The sequence below is a fragment of the Oncorhynchus clarkii genome, chromosome 17 (genome assembly GCF_045791955.1).
Source record: "Oncorhynchus clarkii lewisi isolate Uvic-CL-2024 chromosome 17, UVic_Ocla_1.0, whole genome shotgun sequence".
In the NCBI taxonomy this organism is placed as follows: domain Eukaryota; kingdom Metazoa; phylum Chordata; class Actinopteri; order Salmoniformes; family Salmonidae; genus Oncorhynchus; species Oncorhynchus clarkii.
In genome coordinates, this window is record NC_092163.1 from 67434427 (window position 1) to 67452956 (window position 18530).

At 46.1% G+C, this 18530-nt stretch overlaps 1 protein-coding gene across 4 annotated transcripts in view; it reads right to left on the reverse strand.

Moving 5' to 3' along the window:
* Nucleotides 1–18530, reverse strand: part of LOC139371296 (band 4.1-like protein 1) — a 169081-nt gene that overhangs the window by 86039 nt on the left and 64512 nt on the right. For all 4 annotated transcript variants that reach the window (XM_071111602.1, XM_071111601.1, XM_071111599.1 and 1 more), the window contains 2 exons: nt 5688–5824; nt 5314–5481 (listed from right to left, as the gene is read on the reverse strand). In XM_071111602.1, the coding sequence (XP_070967703.1) occupies nt 5314–5481; nt 5688–5807 (288 nt within the window). In that variant the 5' untranslated portion in view covers nt 5808–5824. The remainder of the gene's footprint in view (nt 1–5313; nt 5482–5687; nt 5825–18530) is intronic.

The window sequence follows — 18530 nt, forward strand, 5'->3', positions numbered from 1 at the left end:
ACACCACCGAAATCAAGGATCTGTAGGCTAGTCAGTTTTACGAGGGTGTGTTTGGCAGCATGAGTGAAGGAGGCTTTGTTTCGAAATAGGAAGCCAATTCTAGATTTCATTTGTATTGGAGATGCTTAATGTGAGAATGGAAGGAGAGTTTACAGTCTAACCAGACACCTAAGTATTTGTAGTTGTCCACATATTCTAGGTGAGAACCGTCCAGAGTAGTGATGCTAGTCGGGCGGGATGGTGCGGGCAGCAATCAGTTGAAGAGCAATAAAAACTCAACGCGTCGTGTTTGGAGGACAAAGAATGCTGAGTTGCATCCAAAGAACACCATACCTACTGTGAAGCATGGGGGTGGAAACATCATGCTTTGGGGCTGTTTTTCTGCAAAGGGACCAGGACGACTGATCCGTGTAAAGGAAAGAATGAATGGGGCCATGTATCGTGAGATTTTGAAAACCTCCTTCCATCAGCAAGGGCATTGAAGATGAAACGTGGCTGGGTCTTTCAGCATGACAATGATCCCAAACACACCGCCTGGGCAACGAAGGAGTGGCTTCGAAAGAAGCATTTCAAGGTCCTGGAGTGGCCTAGCCAGTCTCCAGATCTCAACCCCATAGAAAATCTTTGGAGGGAGTTGAAAGTCTGTGTTGCCCAACAACAGCCCCAAAACATCACTGCTCTAGAGGAGATCTGCATGGTGGAATGGGCCAAAATACCAGCAACAGTGTGTGAAAACCTTGTGAAGACTTACAGAAAACATTTAACCTCTGACATTGCCAACAAAGGGTATATAACAAAGTATTGAGATAAACTTTTGTTATTTACCAAATACTTATTTTCCACCATAATTTGCAAATAAATTCATTAAAAATCCTACAATGTGATTTTCTGGATTTTTTTTCTAATTTTGTCTGTCATAGTTGAAGTGTACCTATGATGAAAATTACAGACCTCTCTCATCTTTTTAAGTGGGAGAACTTGCACAATTGGTGGCTGACTAAATACCTTTTTGCCCCACTGTATATATCGTTTTTATTCATATATATTTTTTATATTTTTAATCTCCATTTCCATCTACGGACTGAACATACTCTCCTGCAACCCGCCACACCCAATGTGGTATGGATCTGCTATTTTTTTATAGAACCGGAACCCCCTTCAGTAACTAGCCAGATAACTAGCTACTAGCTAGTGGTCAATTAGCCACTGCTAGCGGTCATCACATCACATACATTGACAAATGTATGAAGAGGACCAAGGTGCAGCATGGTACATGTTCATGATTTTTAATAAAACTGAACACTAGAACAAAAAATAACAAAGCGGAACAAATGAAACAGTTCTGTCTGGTGCAGACACACAAAACAGAAAAGAACTACCCACAAAACACAGGTGGGAAAAGTAGTATGGTAGTATGGTCCTCAATCAGAGACAACGATAGACAGCTGCCTCTGATTGAGAACCACACCCGGCCAAACATACAGATAGAAAATAGAAAACATAGAACACAAAACATAGAGTGCCCACCCCAACCCACGCCCTGACCAAACCAAAATAAACACATAAAAAGGATCTCTAAGGTCAGGGCGTGACACCATCGCTCATCCATATATTACTTATTCATCCCTTCACATGTGTGTGTATTTGTGTGTATGAGGTAGTTGTTGTTAATTTGTTAGATTACTTGATAGATTTTACTGCACAGTCTGAACTAGAAGCACAAGCATTTTGCTACACTCGCATTGACATCTGCTAACCATGTGTATGTGATAATAAAATGTCATTTGATTTTTACTATAACATTTTTAAGTCAAGTAGAACGAAAACGCTAGAAATATAAATAAAAAAAGAGTACAAGAATGTAAGTCAGCTATATTGTATACAGGGTCAAGAACATATTTCAATGTGTAGGGATACTGGAGTGGTAGGGTTAGATATGCATAGGGGTAAGGTGACTAGGCATCAGGATACATGATAAACAGAGTAGCAGCCGTGTATACTGTATAATAATTGCATGTGTGTGTGTAGAGTTAGTATGCATGTGTGTGCGCGTTGTGTGTGGGTTAGTTCTTCTATCCTTGTGGGTACCTAAGGATAGTAAAACAAGGAAAATTCTCTGTTGTGGGGACATTTCCCACATCCCCATGAGGACAAAGGCTATTTTAAGCTTAGGGGTTAGATTTAGGGTTAGGGTTACAATTAGGGTTAGGCTAAAGGGTTAGAAGTTAGGTTTAGGTTTAGGTTTAGGGTTTGGGTCACGGGTTAGGTGAAGGAAAAATAGTATTTTGAATGGAAATACATTTTAGATCCCCACGAGGATAGAAGAACATAATGTGTGTGTGTTGGAGTGTCAGTGTGTGGTGTGTGTGCATAAATAAAAATACAATCGAACGGTCAATGCAGATAGCCCGTGTAGCCATTTTGTTAGCAATTTAGCAGTCTTGTGGCTTGAGGATAGAAGCTGTTCAGGAGCCTGTTGGTGTCAGACTTGATGCTCTAGTACCACTTGTTATGCGGAAGCAGAGAGAACCGTCTTTGTCTTGGGTGACTAGTCTTTAACCTTTTTAGCATGAGAGCTACTTTTCTAGCTTTCAAATAGGCACATTCTTCTCTTCTCCTGTCTCCTGCAACTCTCAAAGTAGTGCTCTATATTTTCTGTCAATATACCTGGTAAAATAATGGTTCATAAACAACCTTATCAATCTGTGATTTTTTTTCTCTCCAAATTATGTTTTATATTTTCCAAATATATGTTCTCAGTTTAATATTTCCTGATTTAGATTTACAGTTGTTCATAGAGGAACAAAGACATTGGATGTTCTGAGTCCATGTAAAACCTTAAACCACTTAAAAAACATAATTGTTTTTTAATTAGGTCTGAAATAAAATGAACACATTTATATATTTGAGTGTAACTCTCCTTTAATTGCCATCTAGCGAGTGAGGAATGTGCTGTCAAATGTGCCGGTCTAGCGATGGCTCTGTACTGCTGCTGCTCATTTCATGGCAAAGTTTGCATACAGCAAATAATAGATACAAATGATATATTTACTCATGATATTCTTCTGCCAGGTAAGCCTACTTTGCAGTTAACGTTTAATTGAGAAGGTTTTGGGGAAAGTACTTCTGTCAACCCACAAAATGGTTATCATATCAAATGGCTACACACAGAGTGCTAGACAGACACACGCACTACACAGACAGGGTCCCAAGCTTGGTGACGAGCTTGGAAGGGACTATGGTGAATCCAATGCTTCACATAGGTATTTGTCTTATCTAGGTGTGTGATGGCAGTGTGGAGTGCAATTGATGATGTGTCTGGGATGATGTGTGTCATAACCAGCCTTTCAAAGCACTTCATGATTACAGATGTGAGTGCTACAGGGTGCTAGTCGTTGTGGAAGGTAGCCTTAGAGCTCTTGGGAACATGAATGATGGTGGTCAGCTTGACAAATGTATGGATTACAGACTCGGACAAGGAGAGGTTGAAAATTAATGTGAATATGCCTGCCGGCTGTTCTGCGCATTCTCTGAGAACGCGCCCTGGAATACCGTTCAGCCCATGGCCTTATGAGTGTTGACCTGATTAAAAACCTTACCTCAAGTTGGCCTCAGAGAGCGAGATCACCCAGTCCCCTGCGTCAGAGGGGGCCCTCATGCACGGCTCTGTGTTGTTTTTGTCAAAGTGTGCATAAAATGCATTGAGTATGTCGGGGCAGATCATGGCTGGGTCTTCCTTTGTAATCCGTAATGGACTGTAGTCCCTGCCACATTCGGCGGGCAGTGGAGCCTGTAATAGGATTCCACCTTGTTCCTATATTGTCATTTTGCTTGTTTGATGGTTCTTATTGTGCTTGTTTGTGCCCTCAGCCTTGGATTTGGCTGTGGTAGCCCTGTGTGCGGTAGTGCGGTAGTGCGGTAGCCCTGTCCTTAGGCTTAGCGCCAACCTCTGTGTTAATCCAGGGCTTTTGATTGGGGAAGCAGGGATCCTTCACTGTGGGGACAATGATGGCAATGTATTTCCAAATGAAGCCAGTGACGGAGGTGGTTAGCTCATCAATGCTATCGGCGGAGTCCCTGAACATATTCCAGTCAGCGCTAGGAAAGCAGTCTTGTAGCATATCCTCCGATTCAGAGGACCATATCAGAGCAATGTCATGGGTACTTCCTGTTTGAGCTTTTGCTTGTAGACAGGAAGCAGGAGTATATAGTCATGATCTAATTTGCAGAAGGGGGGGATGAGAGAGGGCCTTGTTTGCTTGCTTGTGGATAGCGTAACAGTGGTCTAGGACTTTATCGCCCCTAGTGGAGAAGGAGATGTGTTGATGTGTTGGGCATTATGTGACTTAATGATGGGGAATTAAAATCATTGGCAATATAGACACACACACACAAAAAGTTTATATTTTGTTTGTCCATTCTGTGAGACATTCAAGTTGTGATTTTGCATGCAAATGGAACATCAATAATGCTGGAATCGCCCATGTTTAGGAGGGGTTATGGAAGAGGAGCGTGGCACAGCCTGCCAGGATAGCACAGATTGGCCAGGGAGAGGAGACTTACATCCACCATCCCAAACACACAGGGAGGGACAGTGACAGACAGACAGACAGACACTTACTCCTTGTTGTGCATCACAAAACAGTCCCTGAAGCATGGTGATAAAGCCATATAGTATATGCATTACTAGCTACCATTAGAAGACACAAGACAGCAACAGTATAGTGCTCTTGCCAATAAATACAGGTTTCCCCATCTCTAAGAGTTCACACATCACTCCTTCAACAAAGGGTGCTTCTCTTGACCCATTTTCTAACTGAATACAGTGAGCACTCCCTCCCATCACGAAGCATTGCCTACCACCATGAAGCATTCCCTACCATCGTGAAGACGTGTCCTGTTTGATGATGGTGCTGTGATACCAGGCATTGTAAGCGGGTGAGCCTGCTTTTCCTCCACTATATTCTCTGTGTCACTTATTCTAATGACTGGAATCTGTGTCTGTGGCAGAGAATGTGTAACCTTGCATTGGCCTTTCCGTGTGGAGAGCTTCACACTCTTTCATCTGCTTTATAACGGCCTTATCTGCACTCAGCAGCTTCATAACATACAGTAAACACAAAAGAGACACAATGTTCCAAAGTAAAGGAACTAGTTGAATCTGCTGGTGGAGCCAAAAGGACAAAAATAATACAGTTGGAGGAACATTTCTCACTGTTATATTTTTTGACGGGTTCATTCAAACCCGTTCTGGACGTAACCTCCAGCATGGTTCTGTTCAGGGATGAAATTCTTCCTTTTATCCATGCTTACCTCAATCCCTGCCTCATAGTCAGAGGTGTCCAGTAGGGTGACCTTGAAGGGAACAGTCTTTGGCCGTTTGGAAGTCTTCTGGGGGGACTTGGGGGTCTTGCTTGGGGTGGTCTTTTCTGACACGTCGTCTATTTCCCTGTGGTCGTCGATCAGTTTGGAGTCCTGGTCCTTTACATAGGGACAGTCATAGTCACAGGTGAAATTCATAGTCGCAGGGGAAATTGACAATAAATGAATGTCTATTATAATTATGGCCACTAAACATGTGCAAATATCTGTCAATGGTTGATGTAGTACGAGATTGCGTGTGATCTAACCAGGAAAAACACAAGGCCCTAATTGTGGCATAGATTGAACTTCCTCTGCTCTCCTACCTGTTTGGCCATCTTTGCGTCTAAAGCCGAGTCCTGCATGCCTGTTGCTGCCCCCTTCTGCCAGGAAGACTCTTCGGCTGCCTTCTTCACCTGTGACTCAGAGCCAAGCTCTGTTGGCATAGCAACCTCTCTTTAACCTGGGGGAAAATAACACCAAAAAAAACTTTTTAGTCTAATTCTTAATCTTATCAATATGAAAGTAAAGTGGCCTGCATGATACAAAAAGAGAGTTTGCTAAACAGTAGGTGGTGCCAAGATGGTGCCAATACCAACTAGGTACTCCTCAGGCAGTAGTGATGGCAAGGCATGACATAGCAAGATTACATTTCAAAATGGCATATGTTAATGTGATTCATCTCTTGTGGTAGCAGTCATTCCCTTGCCTCCAGAGCCATATACAGCAATCACAGAGTGTGTGACAGATAACCAGTACTGCATGTGGTAGCAGGGAAAGAACCCCAACCTCATTCAATAAGAAACTACTGCCAGGAGCACAGCATCACTGTTAGTTCTGCTTCCTGTGATGACTGGCCGCTGAAAACCGCCTTGTCGTCAAGGACACTCACTTTATTTCAGGAATCTCTCAAATCAGACAATCCATATTTTATTTAAGCAAGCAGCACTTCAGCAGTTGAGACGATAATCACAGAGATGGTCCTGTAATTAATTTAGCTGCAGGCAAGATCATGGACTGAATATTATTAGCTCTGATAGTCACTGGTAATTTCAACAGCATTATGATTCTGAGCATATAGAATGAACAGTGAGAAATCCTCACCATAGAGTAATAGTGGTAATTACCCAATCATAATGAGTAAATCATAATCATTGTAACGAGTTTCGTCTTCATACGAAGGAGAGTCGGACCAAAATGCAGCGTGTGGTTTACGATCCATGTTTATTAATAATACGAAACACGAATCTCCAATACAATACTACAAAACAAAACGTAACGAAACCCTAACAGCCTATATAGTGTGAACACAGGGACACATAGGACAGGAACAATCACCCACAAACACACAGTGAAACCCAGGCTACCTAAATATGGTTCCCAATCAGAGACAATGACGAACACCTGCCTCTGACTGAGAACCATATCAGGCTGAACATAGAAATAGACAAACAAGACATGAAACATAGAATACCCACTCAGATCACACCCTGACCAATCAAAACATAGAAAATACAAAGTAAACTATGGTCAGGGCGTGACAGTACCCCCCCCCCAAGGTGCGGACTCCGGCCGCAAAACCTGAACCTATAGGGGAGGGTCTGGGTGGGCATCTGTCCGCGGTGGCGGCTCTGGCGCTGGACGTGGACCCCACTCCATGACAGTTTTAATCCCCCTCCTAAAAGTCCCTAAATAGGTTACCCACCACAATGATAACATGGGACAGAGGGACAGCTCGGGACAGAGGTAACTCGGGACAGATAGGTAGCTCAGCACTGAGAGGAAGCTCAGCACTGAGAAGAAGCTCAGCATTGAGAGGAAGCCCAGGCAGGTAGTAGAAACTACCAGAACCTGGCTGGCTGGCGGTTTCAGCAGATCCTGGTCGACTAGCAGATCTGGGAGAATCTGGTCGACTGGCGGATCTGGGAGAATCTGGTCGACTGGCGGATCTGGGAGAATCTGGTCGACTGGCGGATCTGGGAGAATCTGGTCGACTGGCGGATCTGGGAGAATCTGGTCGACTGGCGGATCTGGGAGAATCTGGTCGACTGGCGGATCTGGGAGAATCTGGTCGACTGGCGGATCTGGGAGAATCTGGTCGACTGGCGGATCTGGGAGAATCTGGTCGACTGGCGGATCTGGGAGAATCTGGTCGACTGGCGGATCTGGGAGAATCTGGTCGACTGGCGGATCTGGGAGAATCTGGTCGACTGGCGGATCTGGGAGAATCTGGTCGACTGGCGGATCTGGGAGAATCTGGTCGACTGGCAGATCTGGAAGAGTCTGGTCGACTGGCAGATCTGGAAGAGTCTGGTCGACTGGCAGATCTGGAAGAGTCTGGTCGACTGGCAGATCTGGAAGAGTCTGGTCGACTGGCAGATCTGGAAGAGTCTGGACGACTGGCAGATCTGGAAGAGTCTGGACGACTGGCAGATCTGGAAGAGTCTGGACGACTGGCAGATCTGGAAGAGTCTGGACGACTGGCAGATCTGGAAGAGTCTGGACGACTGGCAGATCTGGAAGAGTCTGGACGACTGGCAGATCTGGAATAGTCTGGTCGACTGGCAGCTCTGTCTGCTCCATGCTGACTGGCTGCTCCATGCTGACTGGCAGCTCTGGCTGCTCCATGCTGACTGGCTGCTCCATGCTGACTGGCAGCTCTGGCTGCTCCATGCTGACTGGCTGCTCTGGCTGCTCCATGCTGACTGGCTGCTCTGGCTGCTCCATGCTGACTGGCTGCTCCGGCTGCTCCATGCTGACTGGCTGCTCCATGCTGACTGGCTGCTCCATGCTGACTGGCGGCCCTGGCTGCTCCATGCTGACTGGCGGCCCTGGCTGCTCCATGCTGACTGGCGGCCCTGGCTGCTCCATGCTGACTGGCGGCCCTGGCTGCTCCATGCTAACTGGCAGCTCTGGCGGCTCCTTGCAGACTGGCAGCTCTGGCGGCTCCTTGCAGACTGGCAGCTTTGGCGGCATCCTGCAGACTGGCAGCTCTGGCGGCTCCTTGCAGACTGGCAGCTCCATGCAGACTGGCAGCTCTATGCAGACTGGCAGCTCCATGCAGACTGGCAGTTCTGAACAGGCGGGAGACTCCGGCAGCGCTGTAGAGGCGGAAAGCTCTGACAGCGCTAAACAGGCGGGAGACTCCGACAGCGCTGGAGAGGAGGAGGGCTCCGACAGCGCTGGACAGGCGAGGCGCACTGTAGGCCTGATGCGTGGTACTGGCACTGGTGGTACTGGGCCAAGGACACGCACAGGAAGCCTGGTGCGGGGAGCTGCTACCGGAGGGCTGGGGTGTGGAGGTGGTACTGGAAAAACCGGACCGTGCAGGCGCACTGGAGCTCTTGAGCACCGAGCCTGCCCAACCTTACCTGGTTGAATGCTCACGGTCGCCCTGCCAGTGCAGCGAGGTGGAATAGCCCGCACTGGGCTATGCAGGCGAACCGGAGACACCGAGCGCAAGGCTGGTGCCATGTAAGCCGGCCCAAGGAGACGCACTGGGGACCAGCTGCGTAGAGCCGGCTTCATGGCATTAGGCTCGACGCTCAATCTAGCCCGGCAGACACGCGGAGCTGGAATATACCGCACCGGGCTATGCACCCGCACTGGAGACACCGTGCGCACCACTGCATAACACGGTGCCTGTCCGGTCTCTCTAGCCCCCCGGTAAGCACAGGGAGTCTGCTCAGGTCTCCTACCTGGCATAGCCATACTCCCTGTTAGCCCCCCCCCAAGAAATGTTTGGGGCTGCCTCTCAGGCTTCCATCCGCGTCGCCGTGCTGCCTTCTCATACCAGCGCCTCTCTGCTTTCACCGCCTCCATTCTACGGTAACCCTCCTCGCACTGCTCCAGCGAATCCCAGGCGGGCTCCGGCACTCTCCCTGGGTCGGCCGCCCAGCTGTCGATCTCCTCCCAAGTAGTATACTCCATACTGTACTCCTCCTTGGGCTGTTCCTGTTGTTTCTTCTCCCGCTGCACCTTAGTGCGGCTACACTCCCCTGGTTTAGCCCAGGGTCCTCTCCCGTCGAGGATTTCCTCCCATGTCCAGAAATCCTTATTGCGCTTCTCCTCGCGCTGCTCCTGCCTGTTGACACGCTGCTTGGTCCGTTGGTGGTGGGTGATTCTGTAACGAGTTTCGTCTTCATACGAAGGAGAGTCGGACCAAAATGCAGCGTGTGGTTTACGATCCATGTTTATTAATAATACGAAACACGAATCTCCAATACAATACTACAAAACAAAACGTAACGAAACCCTAACAGCCTATATAGTGTGAACACAGGGACACATAGGACAGGAACAATCACCCACAAACACACAGTGAAACCCAGGCTACCTAAATATGGTTCCCAATCAGAGACAATGACGAACACCTGCCTCTGACTGAGAACCATATCAGGCTGAACATAGAAATAGACAAACAAGACATGAAACATAGAATACCCACTCAGATCACACCCTGACCAATCAAAACATAGAAAATACAAAGTAAACTATGGTCAGGGCGTGACAATCATAAAATAATAAAAATATGAAGTAAAAGTAAGTCACATAGAATTACATATAGAATTGATAAGATACAATGCATTTGGAAAGTATTCAGGCCCCTTGACTTTTTCTACATTTTGCTATGTTACAGCCTTATTCAAAATGTACTAAATTGTATTTTTTCCTCATCAATCTACACACAATACCCTATGAGGACAAAGCGAAAACAGGTTTTTAGACATTTTTGCAAATATATAAAAAATAAAAAACAGAAATATTTTATTTACGTAGGTATTCAGACCCTTTGCTGTTTCCATTGATCATATTTGAGACCTTCTACAACTACATTTGAGTCCACCTGTGGTAAATTCAATTGACTGGACATGATTTTGGAAGGCATACGCCTATCTGTATAAGGCCCCACAGTTGACAGTGCATGTCAGAGAAAACAACAAGCCATGAGGTCGAAGGAATTGTTCTTAGAGCTCAGAGACAGGATTGTGCCGAGGCACAGATCTGGGGAAGGGTACCAAAACATTTCTGCAGCATTGAAAGTCCTCAAGAACATAGTGGCCTCCATCATTCTTAAATGGAAGAAGTTTGCAACCACCAAGACTCGTTCTAGAGATGGCCGCCCAGCCAAATTGAGCAATCGGGGGAGAAGGGCTGTTTTTCAGCGGCAGACACTGGGAGACTAGTCAGGATTGACGGAACGATGAACAGAGAAAAGTACAGCGAGATCCTTGATGAAAACCTACTCCAGAGCACTCAGGACCTCAGACTGGGGCAAAGGTTCACCTTCCAACATGACAATGACCCTAAGCACACAGCCAAGACAACACAGGAGTGGCTTTGGGACAAGTCTCTGAATGTCCCTGAGTGGCCCAGCCAGAGCCCGGACTTGAACCAGATCTAACATTTCTGGAGAAACCTGAAAGTAGCTGTGCAGCGATGCTCTCCATCCAACCTGACAGAGTTTGAGAGAATCTGCAGAGAAGAATGGGAGAAACTCCCCAAATGCAGGTTTGCCAAGCTTGTAAAGTCATACCCAAGAAGACTCGAGGCTGTAATCGCTGTCAAAGGTGCTCAACAAAGTACTGAGTAAAAGGTCTGAATACTTATGTAAATGTGATATTTCATGTTTTTACTTTAAATACATTTTCAATAATGTCTAAAAACCTGTTTTATTTTGTCGTTATGGGGTATTGTTTGTAGATTGATGAGGGGAAAAAACTATTTAATCAATTTTAGAATAAGGCTGTTACGTAACAATATGTGGAAAAAGTAAAGGGGTCTGAATACTTCCGAATGCACTGTATCTATAGTCATGCAGTAGCATAGTTGTTATTTGGGATGCCAGAGGGATGGGATAGGTTGTGGCTGTTAATCCAGGAAGGTGAGGGTGTGGATGGCAATGCCCATTATACCAAATAGCCCTCCCCCATAACTACACTCTGTCAGGGTATACACATTTAGACAGGCATCTGACACAGGGACGCATTTTCTACTGACACTCTATCAAGTAAAAGATTACCCATCCACGATGGCAGGATCCCCAAACGAGCCGACCCTGCTGGGGCCACCATAAGCCAATCTGATGCCAGTTATATTCAGTGTCACACACAACTCAGAAAAACTTGTCTCTAATCCAATCTCTATCTGACCCCTGCGGTCCTGCTGCCCTCACGGCACAAATCACATCACCATAATAAACTGTGGGTAAGGTACTGTAGGCTGAGCGAGTGGGCTGCTGTCAACATCCCCAGTGGACAGAGACCGAAACATGACCACTTCTCTCAGGGTTAGAGGAACAGACAGAGGCTGAAGGTTTAAGATTGTGACATACAGTCCATGCAGCAGCGTGCTTAAAGTTGAATGAAGAGACAACCGTGACAGGCAATCCTCCTCTGTGTCATCACTTACAATCACATGGAATTGACAGGCATTAATTCCCCTTCTGTGGGACAAATTGGCAGTGTGTGTGACTGTGAGTGGTGTGTGACTGCTCTGCACCGGGGGCTAATTGTCCCTGGCTGTCTGATCCAGCTGAGTCTCTGGGCTACGCTGCTAAATCAATTTCCCCTCTGTGGCTGAATCACGGAAATTGCTGCAAAGAACCACACCCCCCCCCACACACACACACACACACACACACACACGGTGCAGCCGTGACTTCCTATGTGGATACTGTTCCAATGTAAACAGTCGTGTGTGTCTTTAACATCATCTATCTATCACCACCTCACTGTCAATTCTCAGAATCTCAGTGCTACAGGGGAATCTCACAAATCAAACAACGTGGGTCTCCGTCTTTCCCCCATGTGGCACATCTCATACATTTCTTCAATTCAGACACATGCCGACATCTCCTCTGAACATCCCTATGTGGTAAATGACATGAGGGATTCATCTACAGCTGTGGTTGGGTTGAGGGAACCATGTGAACGTGTGTACATTGGCTTTGGAGTTGTTCACATGCATCTGACAACAAAGACACCAGTTTGAAAGCCACGCACCAACTTAGCTCCCATCTTCACCTCAGCCAGAATATCTTCCTGGTTGCTCAAACTACCACTGTTAGTTCCATCCCACATACAGCATTAACAAGCACCCAACCACTCCATGTTAATTCCCATCCACTAACGCATGACAACCACACCTAGCCTCTTGGCCAGATCAATACCTAGCTGTGTATTGGCCCTGCATGATTTAAGGAGCTATGCAATCCAATATGGCACTGCTTTACTCTGATTGGGTAAGAGTTACAGTACATTGAATACACACATCCTTATTGCATTGTCATCGCCAACCGCCTCATTCCTCAGGTCTAATTGGGTCTCCTATCTGGAGATCTTGTATGGATTCAGATAAATTACTAAATGAACACTGGCTGATGTCACAGAGGAGCCCTCAGAACACATTGGTGCACATTCATTTCCTGTCACACCCATTAGCCATATAACAGCCCTGTCTGGGACACATGCAGCACCAGGTAACTCTAGCACTGAGATGCAGTGCCTTAGACCACTGCACCACTCGGGAGCCCATGTGTTCCTATACAATACTGTATGTAGGCTATATTTGTCTCTAACCAGCAATTGAATGGTTTGATGTACAGTATCTTGTAATTATTCATTAAAAAGAGAAGCACATTCTTATATATTACCCAATAGAGTATTTAAGATATTCAGCATGCTGTCATAATTGTGTATTGGGGCCCGTTCTTTCTCTCTTTACACAGGAGAGAGAGAGAGCGAGAGAGAGATAGAGAGAGAGAGAGAGGCTCAGTTCAGAGTCTCAGTTGCCATGGTAACACTATTTCTCCTCCGGCGCAGTGTATGTGATGGCGCTGTCCGTTGAGGGGAGACAAGAGATGGAGGAAGAAAGAAGGATGGGAGGCCAGCGGAAGAAGCAGGGAAGAGGGTGGAGGGATCAAGAGGAAGGATGAAAATAAGAAATTAGGAAAGAGGGAGAAAGCTGATTTAAAAGATAGGTAGGGGAAATAGGGATTAGTCTACAGAAAGGAATGCCAAACATTAGTGTTATTCTGCTCTGTCAGGACCACACAGCTCCCTTACCAGGGGGACCAACAATCTGCTTTGTCTAGACGCCAGGCTGACAACAGGACTTAGGCCTAGCCACACACACAGTACATCCCTCCCACTGTGGACCAACCGCTGGGAGTCATTCACTGGCACTGATAATCTGCTCCACTATTTCATCTCTTTCCTGACCAAGTGAGAACCTGCCAAGACACAGTCATCTGCAGTGGGAGGGCTGTTACAAGTGGCTGGCCAATTCTCCCCTCAAATCCCATTGAAAATCCATTCTTCTCAGTGGTCGTCAATGAATAATCACCTTTGTCCATTTCCATGCTGTAGCTGCATGGTGTAGAGGAGGAACTGGTTTAGAAATGAGGGAATAAATGATCATGGTTGATGATTTTAATTCTCTCATTAGCACACGCAAGAACTGGGAAGGTTAAAGCTAGCTTGCCTGCTCTGCTATTTCAATGTCAGGTCATTGCAATCAAGTGAAATAATTATTTATTTAAAACCTATATCGGCATGCTGAGAGAAGAGGCGGGAAAGAGAGACGGGGAGCCAGAACACACAGTAATTGTATCACAGGGGCAGATCAAAAGATAAAGCATCACTGCATAGAAAGAGAAAGAGACTGGAGGTACATCTGAAAGGATGACACCCCATTCCCCATCTCATGTAGTACATTTGAGCGTGATGCTTGCTGTGTGTGTGATGTGATGGTTCAGGACAGAGAGAGACCTCCCATGCCAGGTCTCAGCTCCTCTCAGAGTCAAAGTATTTACTCTCTCACACACAGCCCTAGCTCTGCCTGGCCTGCCAACCTGTTAGTCTCAAAAAACCTGACCCTAGGTTACACAGTGACTACCCACTGGGCACGGATATCATTTCAACATCTAGTTTAGATTGACATTTGGATGAACTCAACAAAAAATGTTACCATGTCATTGGATTTAGGAAAAAAGATGGGTGAAAAAATATGAAATTCCCTTACGTTGATGATTTTGCAAATCCAATTCGTTTTCCACGTTGATTCAACGTCATCACATTGAAATGACATGGAAACAATGTTGTTTCAAACAGTTTTTGCCCAGTGAGAAGGGTCTGGTTTCAAGGATGGACTCTTTTGGCATCTACATACTAACTTAACTAAAACTTTGGTTTTGAGTTGTAACGTTCTGGCATGTCTACCTTGTGATTTATTGAGAGAGTCCCCGGATCCCCCCCCCCCCCCCCTCCTTATCGACGTAGGCAGTGATACTTCATCTATGCCAAAACAGTCCATCAGTGAAACCAGATGCTAGTCACTGTGTTGCCTAGAGTCGGGTTTTTGAGACTACCAACCTGTCACCTCACCTGATGCCAGCTCATATCCATCTCCACACACACACACACACACACACACACACACACGCACACACACACACGCACACACACACACAGCACCATGACTTCATTTAGAGGCATGACCACATTCATATTGATTTCTTGAAGAAGCTGTATAGCCTCAGGGCTCTCAACTGTAACTAACAGTAACTCTCTATCAACTGTAACTCACAGTAACTTTCTCTATCAACTGCAACTCACAGTAACTCTATCAACTGTAACTCACAGTAACTAACATTTCTCTGGTCATCACACACATACTACACAGTGCATTCTAACGGACCCATTTCAACACTGATGGAATGTATTCAAACACTGCCTGAGGCATTGTTCTGAGATACAAGGTGCCGTCATGTGTGTTCTGAGCTGTTGTGCTTCCGCTGTTCCCCGGCCCCGAGCACATTCCAACTCTTACACCTCTGTGGCCCTCCCCCTCTCTCCCATCAGTTAATACTTCCTGCAACTCCTCTGAGCTCCTGCTGACGGCTGCCGACAGAGGAAAGGGGGATACCTAGTCAGTTGTACAACTGAATGCATTCAACTGAAATGTGTCTTCCACATTTAACCCAACCCCTCCTGAACCAGAGAGGTGAGGGGGGTTGCCTCCACGTCAACATCCACGTTACCAGCGCCCGGGGAACAATGGGTTAACTGCCTTGCTCAGGGGCACAACGACTGATTTTTTATCTTGTCAGCTCTGGGATTTGATCCACCAAACTTTCGGTTATTGGCCCAACACTCCTACCCGCCAGGCTACCTGCAGGCCTGGCTGCGGGCAAAGTGGCCTCATCTCTTCCTCACTAAGGAGGGAGAAATACAGTGAATACTACATCGAAAGATCCGCCTCATTAATACACATTCCTACCTGCCTGAAACACCTGTACTCAAAGGGGAACAGTAGGGATAGTAGGCCAGAGCCACTCCCACTCACGTAGCACCGTTGGCTTTAAACAGCCCCAATGATAACATACTCAGCTGGCTCTCTGTTTGACTGGTTCAGTGAGACGTATTAATGACACCCTATTGACTATACACACACACACACACACACACACACACACACACACACACACACACACACACACACACACATACACACATACCAAATCAAAGTGGCTCATAGGGAGAATATTAATACAAAAAGCGACAAAAGTACATATTTTATGACTCTGTCACAACTTCTGACCTTTATCATACTGAGTCTGTTGAATCGGTTCCAAACCAAGGCTGCCGGTCTCACTGTAATTTAGCATTAACATAAACACGTTTAGCATCTCCAAGCCTCCATGCGTACAAGCCGCTGATGCACGCCTTTGGAACATCTACATTTTAAAAAGTAGAATAAATCAAATGAATATTAACATTTATTTTAGTATGGTACACTACATATTATGCATTATGTATTGTGGAGCTATGGGACATTTCTTATCTACCTGCCCATTAAAAGACCAGGTTCATCAGTAAGTACGAGTGCACTTGTGAGCGTACTCATACAGACCTATATCTATCCTACCATGCCTTTCTAAGGTCTTCGAAAGCCAAGTCAACAAACAGATTACCGACCATTTCGAATCTCACCATACCTTCTCTGCTATGCAATCTGGTTTCAGAGCTGGTCATGGGTGCACCTCAGCCACGCTCAAGGTCCTAAACGATATCTTAACCGCCATCGATAAGAAACATTACTGTGTAGCCGTATTCATTGATCTGGCCAAGGCTTTCGACTCTGTCAATCACCACATCCTCATCGGCAGACTCGACAGCCTTGGTTTCTCAAATGATTGCCTCGCCTGGTTCACCAACTACTTCTCTGATAGAGTTCAGTGTGTCAAATCGGAGGGTCTGCTGTCCGGACCTCTGGCAGTCTCTATGGGGGTGCCACAGGGTTCAATTCTTGGACCGACTCTCTTCTCTGTATACATCAATGAGGTCGCTCTTGCTGCTGGTGAGTCTCTGATCCACCTCTACACAGACGACACCATTCTGTATACTTCTGGCCCTTCTTTGGACACTGTGTTAACAACCCTCCAGGCAAGCTTCAATGCCATACAACTCTCCTTCCGTGGCCTCCAATTGCTATTAAATACAAGTAAAACTAAATGCATGCTCTTCAACCGATCTCTACCTGCACCTACCCGCCTGTCCAACATCACTACTCTGGACGGCTCTGACTTAGAATACAAATACTTAGGTGTCTGGTTAGACTGTAAACTCTCCTTCCAGGCCCATATCAAACATCTCCAATCCAAAGTTAAATCTAGAATTGGCTTCCTATTTCGCAACAAAGCATCCTTCACTCATGCTGCCAAACATACCCTTGTAAAACTGACCATCCTACCAATCCTCGACTTTGGCGATGTCATTTACAAAATAGCCTCCAATACCCTACTCAACAAATTGGATGCAGTCTATCACAGTGCAATCCGTTTTGTCACCAAAGCCCCATATACTACCCACCATTGCGACCTGTACGCTCTCGTTGGCTGGCCCTCGCTTCATACTCGTCGCCAAACACACTGGCTCCATGTCATCTACAAGACCCTGCTAGGTAAAGTCCCCCTTATCTCAGCTCGCTGGTCACCATAGCATCTCCCACCTGTAGCACACGCTCCAGCAGGTATATCTCTCTAGTCACCCCCAAAACCAATTCTTTCTTTGGCCGCCTCTCCTTCCAGTTCTCTGCTGCCAATGACTGGAACGAACTACAAAAATCTCTGAAACTGGAAACACTTATCTCCCTCACTAGCTTTAAGCACCAACTGTCAGAGCAGCTCACAGATTACTGCACCTGTACATAGCCCACCTATAATTTAGCCCAAACAACTACCTCTTTCCCTACTGTATTTAATTATTTTTTTTATTTTTTTACTCCTTTGCACCCCATTATTTTTATTTCTACTTTGCACATTCTTCCATTGCAAATCTACCATTCCAGTGTTTTACTTGCTATATTGTATTTACCTTGCCACCATGGCCTTTTTTTGCATTTACCTCCCTTCTCACCTCATTTGCTCACATCGTATATAGACTTGTTTATACTGTATTATTGACTGTATGTTTGTTTTACTCCATGTGTAACTCTGTGTCGTTGTATCTGTCAAACTGCTTTGCTTTATCTTGGCCAGGTCGCAATTGTAAATGAGAACTTGTTCTCAACTTGCCTACCTGGTTAAATAAAGGTGAAATAAAAAAATAACCCCCTCTATGCTACCCTGTTTTCGGGAGACCTGTCCAAATTCATCTGAGTGCTAAATGACTCTGGGGCAGACGAGAGCTTTATGGTGTCGGAGCTGGGTATCTCCACTCAACCCCTTTCCATCCTTATGGACGTCAGAGTACTGGATAGGTGCTCTATTGGCAGAGTCACCCACAATATGGTTCCTATCAACCTGCGAGAATGTCAGGCAACCACAGTGAGGCTATGCAGTTTCTGCTCCTGGTGTCTCCTCATGTAACCATGGTTTTGGGGTTTTCATGGCTCCAGAGGCACAACCCCCTAACCGACTGGGCTACGGGTTCCATCATGGGTTGGAGTCCATTTTGCCATGAACATTGTCTGAAGTCAGTGCAACCTGCCCCAGGACGTCTCCCGGCGGGCTTGGGTAAAGCCTCGAATCTCTCCACCGTTCCCGTGGAGTACCAGGACATACGGAAGGTTTTCAACTCTGCCAGTGCCATATCTCTTCCTCCGCATTGGCCCTACGACTGTGCAATCAACATTCTCCTGGGCACTTTATTCCCTGTCAGGTCCGG